Genomic DNA, 13,678 nt, shown 5'->3' with positions numbered 1-13,678 from the left:
TCTGTCAGCCTCCAATGGTTATTACCATAAGATTCCCATTCCCAGATTATTTTTAAACTTGGGTGATCTCCAAAATTGTATATATTGCAACACTGTCCTGCCCAAATATTGTGATAGACGATCCCATCATCACTTGTTCACTTGGCAAGATGAGCTGAGAGAATTGTGCTGTATGATGGACTTGGAGGCAAAACTACAATTTGTATCGTTGTCCTGTGCATTTAACACCTGCTTACAGGAAAGATGGCATATTGCGTCTTTCAAATCCCTCGGCTCCTCGTTTTTTCCCCCACTTTAAACCCAAAACACTACGAAGTTGGTGAGCTGGCCGCCTTCTTATAAACTATGTCCTCCATTTCTGTGTTAAAGCACATGTTGCTGCATCTGGCCAATAAACCTGCAGCTACCTCCAAGATATCGACACGCACTGCCCCAGCTGCCATGATAGCCCTTGTGCATTTTCTTTTTAAAATAAAAAAAGCGCAAAAATGCTGTAACGGATGCTCGATATTTGATATTGTGAAAAAAATATCGCATATAGAGGCAAATATTGCGATATTTGATAATATCTAATATCGGCCCATGCCGAATTATTTCCCACATTTCCTTGTTGTTTTGCACCAGGGAGGTGAGCCCCAATGCTAAAATGGCTAAATCCCTGCTAAAGTAAAAGTAGGAGCTGCTAGCTTGTTTAGGTTTATCCCATTAGTGAAATGGATAGTGTTAGGGTAACATGCCATTTTCAGTGCAGGTTGCTAGCTCGGAGATTGTTGTTGTTGTTCCTTAGCAGGGTTTTAAAAATGAGAGGATGGGGAATGCTGCACCTGAAATAAGCGCAAAATAGCAGACTTTATACCAAGAGTCTACATCTGGCTATTCAGACTTAGTCATCCAAACCAGCTGATGGAAAGACGCCTAATTTGCATTTTCTTTTTTGTCCTTTTTTTTTCACTCAAAAGTCTGCCTACAATGACCTCAACAATTGTGGTGCAGTATGTAAGAGATTTAGCTGATAACATTTAAACATCAACTACAACAGAAGGGGGAGAAATAACAGTTTTGACATTATCAAGAGTGTGTATTGTGTGGCAGAGATATCAACTGGAGTTAGCATGCTATCCACTCAGGCCCGACCCTGTCCTGGCCCAAAGCTCCTTTGCTAGCGGTGTAGCGGTGGGTGTAAACACTCCCATGGTTGGCTCAACTCCCAGTATGGACCGCTAGCTGCATGGTGAATGGAGCTAGCTATCTAAAATAGCTACCATTAGCAGCAGTCAGCAGTTACTCTAGCGATGTGCTGTCTCTTAGCTGTTTAGAGTAAACATATTTTTTCACATATCTCTCTTTTGATAGAAACACAGCTAATGAGACCACAACTGGATAAAAGGCCAGTCTCTCAAACTTGTGGATGGGATTCTAGGATCTGAAAACAGGCCACAAAAGTTTGAGAAACGCTGAGTTATAACATAATCCCCAATTAAAATAATGCGAAATTTAAGCCAAAGGGAAAAAAAGTCTTTAAACTGTATGAAGATTGTTCTTGTTATAATACAAGGAAGAGGACATGAGCCCCAGAGAGAAACAGAAAGAAGAACAGAAAGTAAAAAAGGGGGTCATCAAATAGAGAAGGAGAGGACACAGCATGGGAGAACAAAGGAGGGCACAGAGGTGACAAGACAACCTTACCTTAGCAGAATCTGACTTCTTGTTGAGTAAACTTTTGCATGCTGAAAAAAAGGGTGGAGGAGGATAGAAAGGGAGAGAAACAGGTAGAGTTTAACTGTTGACGACAGCATCCACACGGCTCTTTTGCAGCTTTGAGAGAAAATCCACAACTTGAGCAAGAAATCTGCAGCTTGTCACAATCTATGAAACCCAAATACCTGAGCCTTTATGACAGTAAGTCTAGATTGATGTCTGAGAATAACATGCATTTAATGGATTTGTTGTGCAATTTTTTTTCCCTTGGCTGTGCAAGTTGCTACACTCTGCAAAACCCATTCAACATCATAATCCATTCATTGCCATCTGGGGATAAAAGAGAAACCTGAGAGCAAAGTAAACTTCCTAAATCCATTTCCTGCCTGGAAGACCCCAGCAGATCTCAAAAGAGAGTGATGGTCAGACTCAAACTGCCGCCAGGACTGACTGTGATGAGCGAGGTTAATGTAAATCATTGATTTCTGTTCAGGGCCAAAGTCACTTTTCCCCTCAGTCTGAAGCTCTCACTGTCTGTTGTTTCCTTTTCTCTCGTTTTCTATGGACACACACACACACACACACACACACGGGTTGCAAAAATCTTATCTTGTGTTTCTTACCTTCCAATAAGAAATGGGAGAGGGGAAAGAGGGGGAGAGAGGGGAAGGTCGAAAGAGCATTTCAATACAAGAGAATGGAGATAAGGGCCACAGCATTTACAGCAGCAAACATATCAAGTGTCAACTCATGCTCCTTAATCTTGGCTGTTGCAGTTTCTATCTTGGCCCTGCCATGCAGCATCCAGAAGATAAAAAAAACAAATAATAAAAGAAAATTTTCATTCCACAACTAGGGAAAGGAGAGCTGATTGTTTGCACTCTGAACTCATCTACGTCTTCTACCAAACAGCCATCAGGGTGCTAATTACGACAGCATGGGACCACCACGTACAAATGCTCTCTAAACACGTCCATCCCTCTGGCTCCTAAAGAGAAATTCGCCAATTTCGCATGTTAGCACAGGCAGAGCCAAGAATACCATTTAGTCCGATCTGGTTCAGGTGCTGGTTCAGAGCCAGTGCCTACTCTGGAACCATTTTTCCTGGTCAAGAGCCAGTTCACTGGCTAAAATGCAAAGAACTGGTATTAGAGAGGCACCAACACTTTGCTGGTCTAGAAAAAAGAAAAGCTTACGTCAGGGGCTAGGAGATCACGACCAGTTTTTTAAAAAACAGAGCTAGTGTCGAGTGTTCGGACTTATCCGTGGGAGAATAAACACTCTGGAAAATTAAAGCAACAGCGGCCTGAGTCCTAGTCATGTTTGGATGCCAATGTAACACCTTGCAACGCTTGACAACAGTTGATGTAATCGACCATAGCTGTTCCTGATAATGTTGGGAAACTGGAGAACAATACAGCCAATGAATGACGAGTGGCTATGGTGGGTCTCATACCCGTGGTACAGCAAACCGGGTCACAGGTTGAAACAACTTTGAACCAGCACAAGCACCAGCCCAGGACCAGCACATGGTTCAGTTTGGTGGAAAGAGGGTAAAAGTGACCCACAGCGTGAGCGCTGCACCACTCGAGCAGTATACCAGCCTGCAGGGAAGGACGGATTAGAAAGCATGTGACATTGTATCTCCCGAGAGCATTGTACAGAATGTAACCACACAGGACACCCACATGCGAAATGTAGCAAGGCAAACACCTTTCTTGAAATGCTTCAAACAAACACTTCTGTCACATTCTTGCTACATTGTCTTAAAAAGGAAACTTCATGAGCAAACCACCAAGCCTTGCTTTAGCTGTACTCTACATAGATGTGCAAGGAAGCAGTTACAGAGTAGTACAAAAAAAACAACTAAAAGGTGCTAGGATAGTGGACAGTGATGAGTGACATCATCAGAGGACCAAACAAAAACCATGACAAAAAAACAGCTAAGCAGTAATTGAAACAGAAGAGAGTTGAGTCGTCCCATCCTTGTGTGTGATGATGTCACTCATGATATTCACGGAAACTTACAAACAGGCAACTTTGTCCAGTCTCAGTGAGGAAGCCCTGCATTCGGAGGGCTCTAGCTGACAATCAAACCACCACAAGCACCCGGAATCTCATCGCACCACTCACACATTCAAGTAAAATCACCCTCCTCCCTTTAGGTTTCTCCAGTTTTACCTTTATCCTATGCCTATACAGATCTTAGCTAGCTATAGATATTTAGGTACACTGTAGAGCAGAGACGATTCTCCCGTCGGAAAAGGTGACAGAAAATCCAGTCTGCTCTACACTGGCTGATCTACTGTACTCAATCCATGGAGCCACCATCGGAATCGTCGACCTTCACCACCCGCACCCACCCAACAGGATGAGAGCTGAGACTGATATTAGTACTTCCAAAATAGTCCATCCCTCAGTATACAATGAAAGTGACTCGAATATTTCACAGGGCGACAAGTTTGTTGCCACATTGGCTTGTGGCATTTCTTCGAAGGAGGCATTAAGACTTGTTTGGAAAGTACTAAAACAGACCTCAGGAGGGGGAGATGAGACGTGGGATGCCTTTTACCTCCAGGGATTCATCAGGAAGGCTGCACAACGATGATGGTTTCAACAGTAGGCTCCGGTAGCGGCACCACCCATCCGTCTCGGTCTAAACCTCTCCCCCTCTGCTCCTCAACATCCACCTTTTCCACCCCCTTCCCATCAAACCCAGGTCGAACGATGGCAGCACGCCAACCCAGCTCTTGCCGGCCCCCTGCAGTGTCAGTTCCCGCCCCCAGGATACATGCCCCTCCTCATCCCCTGCCCCAGTCTGCCTTGTGCCTCCCCTCACATGGGGAGAACACTGGGGCTCGTGGGGTCAGGTGGAAGTCAGGATGGAGCTTAATAAAAGTGACGGCAGAACTAATTTTGGAGATGAAATGGGGGTCGAGTCTGAATGGTGGTGAGGTGTTAATGTAGAAAGCACTTTGGAGCGCAGGTTCAATCGATTACGATTAAGTGATGCTGATGTATATGACTGTAGGCATAAAATGTGATATCTTTGCGTTACGGCAAAGACATGAAGACCCTTAATGAGACCCTTAATGTACATAGTCTGTGTGAGTATGTATGCATGTGTGTGTGTGAATGTTGATGAAGATGCTGGCAGAGGCTGCATGCAGGAGTGTGAAGGTGGTAATCGGGTCCGACCCCTGTATAATGAACCAAAGAAGTAACTGTGTGTGGAGAGGATGGGCGTGTCTCTGGGACGTACCTTCCTGAGCCAGTGAGGCCGTGGAGGAGGCGGCAGCAGCAGAGTTGGTATGCTGCCGGCCCACTATTGGACAGAAATGCTACAGTTGGGAGGGGCTGTGCAAATTAGGCAGATCTATCTCACGCTGTTCAGTCGTGGGCCTAGAAAATCACAGGCTGTGCTGGCTAGCCCAGACACATCACAAGGGCTGACAGGAATGGGCTGGAGCAAAAGACGTGCACCCCTGTGGTTTCCTAGGCCCAGGGTTGAAATCATTAGCCATCGACTGACCAATTACTTAGAGGGTGAGAACAAGCCTTTCAACGAAAACAAGTCACTCTCAGTAGACTGAGGCAACGACACAGATTCTTAACAGTCACCTGGTTTTATAACACCACACTTGCCCCCAACATAAAATAAATCTCATAAAAGTCTAGGCTTCCCTCTCTCATACATGCAAACGCTCCAGTGGCAGCAGAAAAGAGGGACACACTCAAACACACACACACATACGCCCACACACAAACACACAGGGAGAGAGACATTAGCATGGACAAGGACGTAACTGGCACCCACATATAAAACATGACACAATATCACATATCAGAATGCAATGCACTTCTAATGATCCACCATTATCAATACTTTTTTATTTCTAGACTCGAAGGATCTTGAATGTTGTAAGCAAGCAAAATCCTGTGCACACAAAACATTGTTATTTTGAGGATGAGTGGGTGAGCGGTGTGTGTATGTGTATGTGTTGTGTTTGTGTGTGTGGTGAGGGGGTTAAAAGAGGTGCAGAGGACTCTATCCACTCCTTCCTCCTCTCCCTCTGCATGTGCTGCGTGGGAGGGCTGAGGGCGAAGTGCACACCCACCTGAGAAGTTTCTGGACACCAGCATGGTGGTGAGAATGGCTCCCTGGAGGAGGAGAGGAAGAAGGAGAGAGAAATGAGGGGAGGTATAATGAGAGCAAGGAGGTTTGTTTTATTTAACAGGCTTTTTTTTTCCTCCCTTCTTCTGGACTCGCTGCTCTGTATTCATTTCTAAATGGGACAATAACATTTTTATCTCTCTGCTTTCATCACAGTGCGGCTAAATCCAGTCAAGGCTGACGGTTTGTTTGTTCTCAGTCTAACAGCATCTAATTATTAAATAGAGGGAGATGAACCATTAATAGTCTTCACGTCTCCACTTCCAATAACATGTTCTGGTATGCAAATGGATTTAAATGATGTGACAAAAAAGAACAACTGCTACATGATCCATTAGTTTGCATGTGCAGCTGTGAATGCAAACTACATCCACTAGAGCTGGGATCACTTGAAATGTTTAAAGGCAGCTGCTAACACATTGTTTCTGTGTCCATACAAAGACTTACATTCTCCAAATTAAAAAAGATAAATAAAAAACGGGAAAATGCTTTAACAATAGTGGCATTAAAAATGAGCACCTGAATAAAACTGCCTAATACTGGTAACATTTTATTTAAATCAGGATCTAACAGATTAAAAAAAACCTGACTAGAAATTCAACACAAACTTTTAGTTCTTCACAGTTTGATACTCAACGCAACAGCTCCAGAAAGGAATTACTTCATTTATAAAGCACGTCTAAAAACATAGTTTAAAAAGGTGCTTTGACTGGTTAAAAGCAAAATGCAAAATGTAAATATAAATAAATATAAAGGACAGTAAGTCTTTAGGTTTAATATTCAGGCTCAGCAGCAAAATAGATTATAAGATAAAGATTTCAATCATCATGCACCGAAGGACTGCACAGATCATAAAAGATATGCACAGGAGGCAGAGGATGAGCAGGGTGTCTCACTTCTTTGACGACAAACGGAGGGTGTCAAATCAATATTTAGGCTAAGTACCTTGAGTTTTCGGCGAGCATTGAACTTGCGGAGACACTCGACAGTTTCCTGTCTGTGCATCATGGAGGCCACTGTAGAACGGTGCTGCACAAAAAACAGAAAGAAAATCAAAAACATTACAGTTTTTGTCAATCTGATTGCAATTCAAAAGAATAACATTAAGGCTATAACATTGTAGGGGTGTAATGATTTACTGTTTTGGGTCCTTTAAATCAATTTAATGACTGATGATGCAAGATTATCGACACAATGTGAAAGCATCGGTCCATAGCATCATCTTCAAGATACGACTTTCCCTTTGAAATTCCCATGGCACGTCCTTCCTAAACAACAGCACTAGTGCCAGGCGTAATGGCAAGCATCCAAAAATAAGACGACAAGGATATTTACTCTCCCCCCAGAGGAAATATTTTGGATTTCGAACAAAAGATCTCAATCAGCAATTCACTAGCTTGTTGTTCTCGCTATGGTGATATCAGCTGCGCTGCTGCAAAAATGTTCAGCTGAAAACTTGCGTGTATTTAGGACATACAGTGACTTGAACCAGCAGTGAGTACGAAAAAGTATAAATAATACATGTGATCTGTTATGCTATGAGTAGAGGAAAAGTGTGCTAGCCGCTAGGCTTCTCCATACAATGTAAAATTCCATAATCTCAAGCTAATGATGGTGTCTAGCTCTGTCTCCTTGACATTTGTTATCGAGATAAATGTTATGCTTTTGTTAATAGTTCTTGTTGAGTCTTCCTTTATGTGCTCTTGGAGTCAATTCAAAATTAACAGGTCACAATTAATTGTGTGTTGTTTTGACCTTTTAAGGCAAAAAGCAGAGAAGAAAGTGGCATCAGCTTCTTCTATAACCAACTGTTAACTGGACATATGATACTGTCTCATACCATCACAAGTCCCTGAATTCAATTGAAATGAAATCATATTGTGCAAGACTTTCTGAAATATCACTTAGCTGTCCAAAAATATTGACTGTAATGAAACTGCTGATTTTAACCTGCAAAATCTACTAATTCTTTATGTCTTGTTGACTTCTTCAGGGGATACTTACGCAGACCCATGGGTGTTTGAGGGCCTGTTCGGCAGTGATTCTCTTGGCTGGGTTAATGGTCAACATCTGGTTGATCAGGTTCTTTGCCTCTGGAGTCACTGTGTCCCACTCTGGGGACGGGAACTGAAAAAAATGGAGGAATAAGTGGGTGTAACAGTTGAAAAGGAGTGAAGTAAATAAGCAAAGCGATTTGGAAACAATACATGTTTCTTAACGGGCTGATTAAAAGTCTGCTTCCCCATGTTGCTGTCTAATCCACACCATCTGGGCACCAGGTCTCGAGTCTTAATTTGACAAAATTAGACTGCAACAAATGCTACATTTCTTTTTGATTAACAGAACACGTGTATGTTTTCAGGTCTTCGAACCTTTTTTTGTTAAGAGAAAAACAGACTTCTCCAGTCTCTCTGGAAACTGCAATGTGACTTGATTATCCAGAGAGAGAGAGAAAGAGAGAAAGAGAGAGGAGGATACCCCCTCTCTGATTCTCTCCCTCTCAGACACAGACACACACATACACACTCCCAGACTCAGACACACACATACCCCTCTGCAATGCGTCAGGGAGGCCCTGATAGGATCAATAGCTTTGGACCAGCTTTCAATTGGACACTATTAAACATTCAAAAACTGCTTAGCAAACCCCTGCACTGCACCCCTCACAGATGTACACCAAATACATACACATACACACACACACTTACATCGTATGCTCCGGCTTTAATCTGCTGATAGAGTTTGTGTTGATCTTCATCCCAGAATGGAGGATACCCCACTAACAAGATATAGAGAATAACACCTGACAGAAAACAAAGAGATCATGTTACCACACTTGCTGTATTTTGCAGTCAAATTAGCGAAGCCCATTTCACTTAAGCAGTGATAAAATCCATACTGCAACAAGTAAGAGTATGTCTCTAAACTCATTTACTTGTGGGAGGAGACATATAACCTAAGGCGTTTTTTGGAGAAATCTACTTTTCAGACAATATTCTGTAAATCTCTGGTTGGTTCATTTGATTAAAGACAAACTTGACCAGAATCTGATGTTTGTAACAAGCTGATTGCTACATGTTTATTGCCCAAAAAGTGAGGCCTACGACTCACCACAAGCCCATATGTCCACAGGCTTGCCGTAGGGGTCCTTCCTTAGGACTTCAGGGGAGAGATAGCCTGGGGTGCCCGCAAACCCTGCCGAACCAGAGGACACAATCAACTGACGCCTTTTTATTAAATTCTGATGAAGGCTATTTCCGTGCAGCTATGTGAATGGTTCAGATGATAGTGACCTGTTGGACTCCCAACGCAAGACCAGATTATGACAGTGTAGAGTCACAAGCAAATACCCGTTAATCATCCCGTCCCCACTGGAGAGTCAGCCAAATGCTTGCAGCTCGGCTGTTGGCCAAGACACAATGGCCGAAGCATGAACTGCAAAGGGTCTGTGAGCCTCTTAAGCAGAGCTCGCACAAATAGTCTTTGGCCTCCAAGTGAGCAGGTGGATGTCTATCTGTATGGATCTACTGTATGAATGAAGCTATTCAGCAGTGATTTGTATGCTTAACACCCGGGCAGAATAACAGATCAGTTAATGGTCCAGCACGTTTGATATGTGTGTGTCACTGTTTGTGTTTTCTTACCAAACCAAGCCTGCTGGTCTCCCTGCACCTCAATAGCAAGGCCAAAGTCTGCCAGCTTCACTGCAGCTCCCTTCATCTTACTGGCCAACAACAGGTTCTCAGGCTGAGACACACAGACAGACACAGACACACACACACACACGGTGAAGCAGAAGGCAGGACAAGAGATCAAGACAGTGAGAGACAGATAGTGACAGGCACTCTTCAGTAAAGCCCCTTCTCAGAAATATTCATATTTGATGTGTTTGACACAGCTCGTGTGGGGGTGGGGTAAAGGTGTGAGAAAGCGATGGAAAGACGGAGGATGTGGAGAGAGAGAGAGAGAGAGAGAGAGAGGATGGGTGGTTGAGAATCTCCACAAGCCCTTATATGGGCATGGGTTCGTAGCCATAGAAACCAGTCGGGAGTCATTTAGGCAGCGCTGCAGACTGCATGCTAAATGGAAAGTGTACTTAGCGAGAGGCAGCGTGTGTGGCAGCGTTCTAAATGGCCGTTGTTTGGGCAGTAGGACATAAATGGCCGCAGTAAAAGCCCACTCAGGATAAAAGGCCAACAAATCAGACAGGCAGCGCTCGAGGTAATAGCGTTATTCTCCGACACAGAGCGCACACACACATACAAAAGCCGCCCACATGCATCTCATACACCCCTTGAGGTTGTTTTTTTTCCCCACACCTTATGTTCTCTACGTGAAAAGGTACAATTCAATACTTATTATTATTGTCCTTCCTACCAGGATTATTATCATCACCTTAAACTGGGTTAAGTAGAAAACTGAAGGTTGCACAGCAGCTCTCTTCCTCCACTCTTTTGCATTTGAGCCTATCAGCAATTTGGGACATTTCAAGCCCCTCCCCCGCCGCTCCATGGGTGGTGTGATGTCACATGGGTTGTCCTGGCAACTCCTGAGGTTTATCTATGCCTTCACCTCCTCTCTCATAATAGACCTGCTTCATAACAGTGCAAACTATGTGTGTGCGTGCGTGTTCACGTGCATATGTGCTGTTTGAGTCCTTGTCTTTTCCTTGCCATAGGTGAGAGACCAACCCTGCCATGTGATCATGACTCACCATCTCTCCGCTCGACATGAACACACATGCATCCGGTTGCTCACACACACACACAGAGTTCTGGTCACAGACAGACAAGCTGACAGATCTGAGAACAGATACGATGAATAACCAAGGGTAAAAGCAGTGGATGGGAGAGAGCGACGCAGGGGAAAAAAAATAAATAGGGATAAAAGCAGAAAATGCAGAGGAAAAGAAGAGACCGAGAGCCATCTGTGTGTTGCCATGGCCACGAGCAGAGGTGTGTGTGTGTATGTGTGTGTGTAAGTGCACGGTTGTCATGGCAACGGGCAGCCACTCACCTTGAGGTCTCTGTGCACAATATCATGCTGGTGGATATGATTGACACTCTCCAAGATCTGACTAATGCAATGACTACGGAGAGAGAAGAGGGGACAAACAGAGAGAAAGATGTGTCAGACACTGCCCTTCATTACTAATAAATAGGAAACCATCACATATACTCCAACATGATCTGCATGCATTTTTTTTCCCCGAAGCCTGGTGGATTGTGGTCTGATTATGAAACTGATGCACTTCATTGGGAGTAAAAGCCCTGACATCATTCTTGTTCACTGCACGATAAGTAACATGAAATTAAAACCGTTTTACATTTAAAAGGGCAGGATTGACTAACTGCTTTCCACATGAAATACAGATTTCAGACAAGTGGTATACACTGTATATAATCCATGTGGGAATTTCAAGACACCTCACAATTTGATTCTGATTCAGTGGTCTACAATTCAATTATAAAGCTTGAATCTTGATTAGGAATAGACTGATTATCTGTGCTGATTTTCAGCATTTTTCAGTTTGCTGTGTTTGCCGTGTTTGCCTGCTGATAAAACAAATTATTTGAAAAATGCAATACTTTGGCTCTGTGGTCTCACTCACCGTCATAGCAAAGTAACTAAAGTTATCAAATTAATATTGTGGAGTGGAAGGTTAAAGTGGCAGTCCTTTTCAAACTCCTAAACAGAAAAAATCTTCTTTATTACATTCAAAGCCATTAAATATTAAACTTAACGCAAAGTTGCCTAACAATCATTTAATATAAACAATCATTTTTCAAAGAGATAATCAAGGTACTGCAGTTTGAACAATCAATACAAAGAAACCTGTGTGGGAGGTCTTACACCACACAGTCAATAAATCTCTATCCCAGTAGCAATTTTAATAATGGGGGCGTCAATTCAGCTGCTACTAATACCATTATTTCTCAATTCTGGCTGCTGAGCCTGTTTTCACACTCGCCTGCTGAGTGTGTTGGCTCATGATGGGTCTTGTAAAAATTTTCCTGCAAGCCTGTACCCGACCACTTCAATACTGTCTTATGTACTGTGGTGTCAGGCTCCACTATCCCACTTTGAGGCTCATGTTCATGTCACGTCTCTAGAAAAAGGTTAACGGGTCAAAGGTCGGCGAGCTAGAGGGAGCGAGGCTGAGGCTCAATCCATGCGGCTTGGTTTGTGTCTGTGTGCGCACACCATTTGTGTCTTTCCAAAGCCCCCCATGTGAACAGACAAAGACCCCTAATCCAATTGTACAACAGACTTCATAAGCTGCGCACTACACAGCCACAGGGAAAAAGGAGGGGGACTCTGAGAAGGAGGAGAGAAGGCTTAAATGTCAGAATGTGAACAAATGTCAGAAAACACTGTCAAATTCTAACAGTACCCAAGGTGATGCATTCAGGATCATTTTGTCCAATCAACCCCAAAGATTATTTAATTAGTAATAATATAAAAACATAAAAAGCAGCAAATCTTCACATTTGAGAAGCTTAGAATATAATTAGTAAGATAAGTATTAGAGTAAATCGATTATCAAAATTTCTCGCTTTCAGTTCCCTTTTCGTTGTTTCAACACTACTGTATGTAGAGGGAGAACAAAGAGTGACCGAAGAGAGAGGAGATGCAAGTCTATTGATGTACTTGTTGATGGGGGGGGTGCATTTGGTGACAAGAATACAAGCAAACCAATTACATCCACCGCTGTGTGCCTGTGTGTTCCCGCTCATGAAACGACAGTGAGGACTCATATGTTTAAAGGGATTAGAGATGTTCGTGTGTGTTCATATGTTCTCTTACCTGGCATCAGCCTCACTGTAGTACTCCCTGGCTACAATGTCTTCAAACAGCTCTCCTCCTGTCACCCTGGGAGGGGGGAGGGCAGGCAGGGAGGAATGAAGGAAAGAAGAGAAGGAGGTGGAAAAGAAAGACACAGAGAGACAGACAGGAGGGGGAAGAGAGAGAAGCTGTTAGCATACACAAACCAACCGCAGTCACATGCATGGATGAAATGTCAGTGTGTGTGTGTATGTGTATACAGAATATACTCACAGGTCAAAGACTAGGTAATGAAAGCCTTCCTCTGAAATGCTGTCATGGAGTCTCACTGCAAGAGAGAGGGTGGGCAGTGAGACAGACGCATTGAGACACGTAAAGAACTGCTGTAGTGTTCGACTGTTCAGCCTCCAAAGGGGCGAAAGAAAATGGACAATCTGGAGTGGAGTGCAGATGTTACATAGAGTTTTTTATACTTTGCGGTATGACCGTGGATCCAGTGCTTAGGTTATTAACTGCCTTTCAATGGCCCAGAGTAGGGCTCGAACCAACAATTATTTTCATTCCCCATTAATCTGTCAATTATTTTAGTGATAGATCATGAACGTCAGAACATAATAATAAGTGTTTCCAAAGCCAAAGACGATGTCCTCAAATCTCTTGTTTTGTCCACAGCCCAAAAATAATTCCATTTACGGTCATAGAGGAATAAAGAAATCAGAAAATATTCACATTTAAGATGCTGGAATCAGAGAATTTTGACTTGCTTAAAAAATATTCAAACTGATGAATCCATTGCAACATTGACATCAATTGATTAGATATTGCATCTTGATTGCAGAGCACTTTAGTTCAGGTTTGTCAAGCTGATTGTTGTCTGTCAACAACTGTCAGATTTCGGAATTGTTGTTTTTGTACGTCCACTTTCTGCCACATGAAGATGACGTCCCCATTCTTAACTTCTATGTAAAAAGGAAATAGCTGCCAAAGAGCACAACACAATACTTACAGTGTGTAAATGAC

General features: G+C 43.1%; 1 protein-coding gene across 19 annotated transcripts in view; it reads right to left on the bottom strand.

Moving 5' to 3' along the window:
* LOC119009403 (calcium/calmodulin-dependent protein kinase type II subunit gamma-like) overlaps positions 1-13,678 on the bottom strand; it is a 42,217-nt gene that overhangs the window by 14,240 nt on the left and 14,299 nt on the right. For 14 of the 19 annotated variants that reach the window (XM_037080630.1, XM_037080637.1, XM_037080633.1 and 11 more), the window contains exons 4-14: positions 12,932-12,986; positions 12,680-12,745; positions 10,889-10,961; positions 9,517-9,619; positions 8,984-9,067; positions 8,581-8,675; positions 7,877-7,999; positions 6,818-6,901; positions 5,817-5,859; positions 4,961-5,023; positions 1,687-1,727 (exon numbers count right to left, since the gene is read on the bottom strand). In XM_037080630.1, coding sequence (XP_036936525.1) covers positions 1,687-1,727; positions 4,961-5,023; positions 5,817-5,859; positions 6,818-6,901; positions 7,877-7,999; positions 8,581-8,675; positions 8,984-9,067; positions 9,517-9,619; positions 10,889-10,961; positions 12,680-12,745; positions 12,932-12,986 — 830 coding nt within the window. The remainder of the gene's footprint in view (positions 1-1,686; positions 1,728-4,960; positions 5,024-5,816; positions 5,860-6,817; positions 6,902-7,876; positions 8,000-8,580; positions 8,676-8,983; positions 9,068-9,516; positions 9,620-10,888; positions 10,962-12,679; positions 12,746-12,931; positions 12,987-13,678) is intronic. The other 5 variants (XM_037080632.1, XM_037080642.1, XM_037080646.1 and 2 more) reach the window with 1 other exon arrangement.

Source organism: Acanthopagrus latus, chromosome 20 (assembly GCF_904848185.1).
Source record: "Acanthopagrus latus isolate v.2019 chromosome 20, fAcaLat1.1, whole genome shotgun sequence".
NCBI classification, from domain to species: Eukaryota; Metazoa; Chordata; class Actinopteri; order Spariformes; family Sparidae; genus Acanthopagrus; species Acanthopagrus latus.
This window is presented reverse-complemented; position numbering and strand designations above follow the sequence as displayed.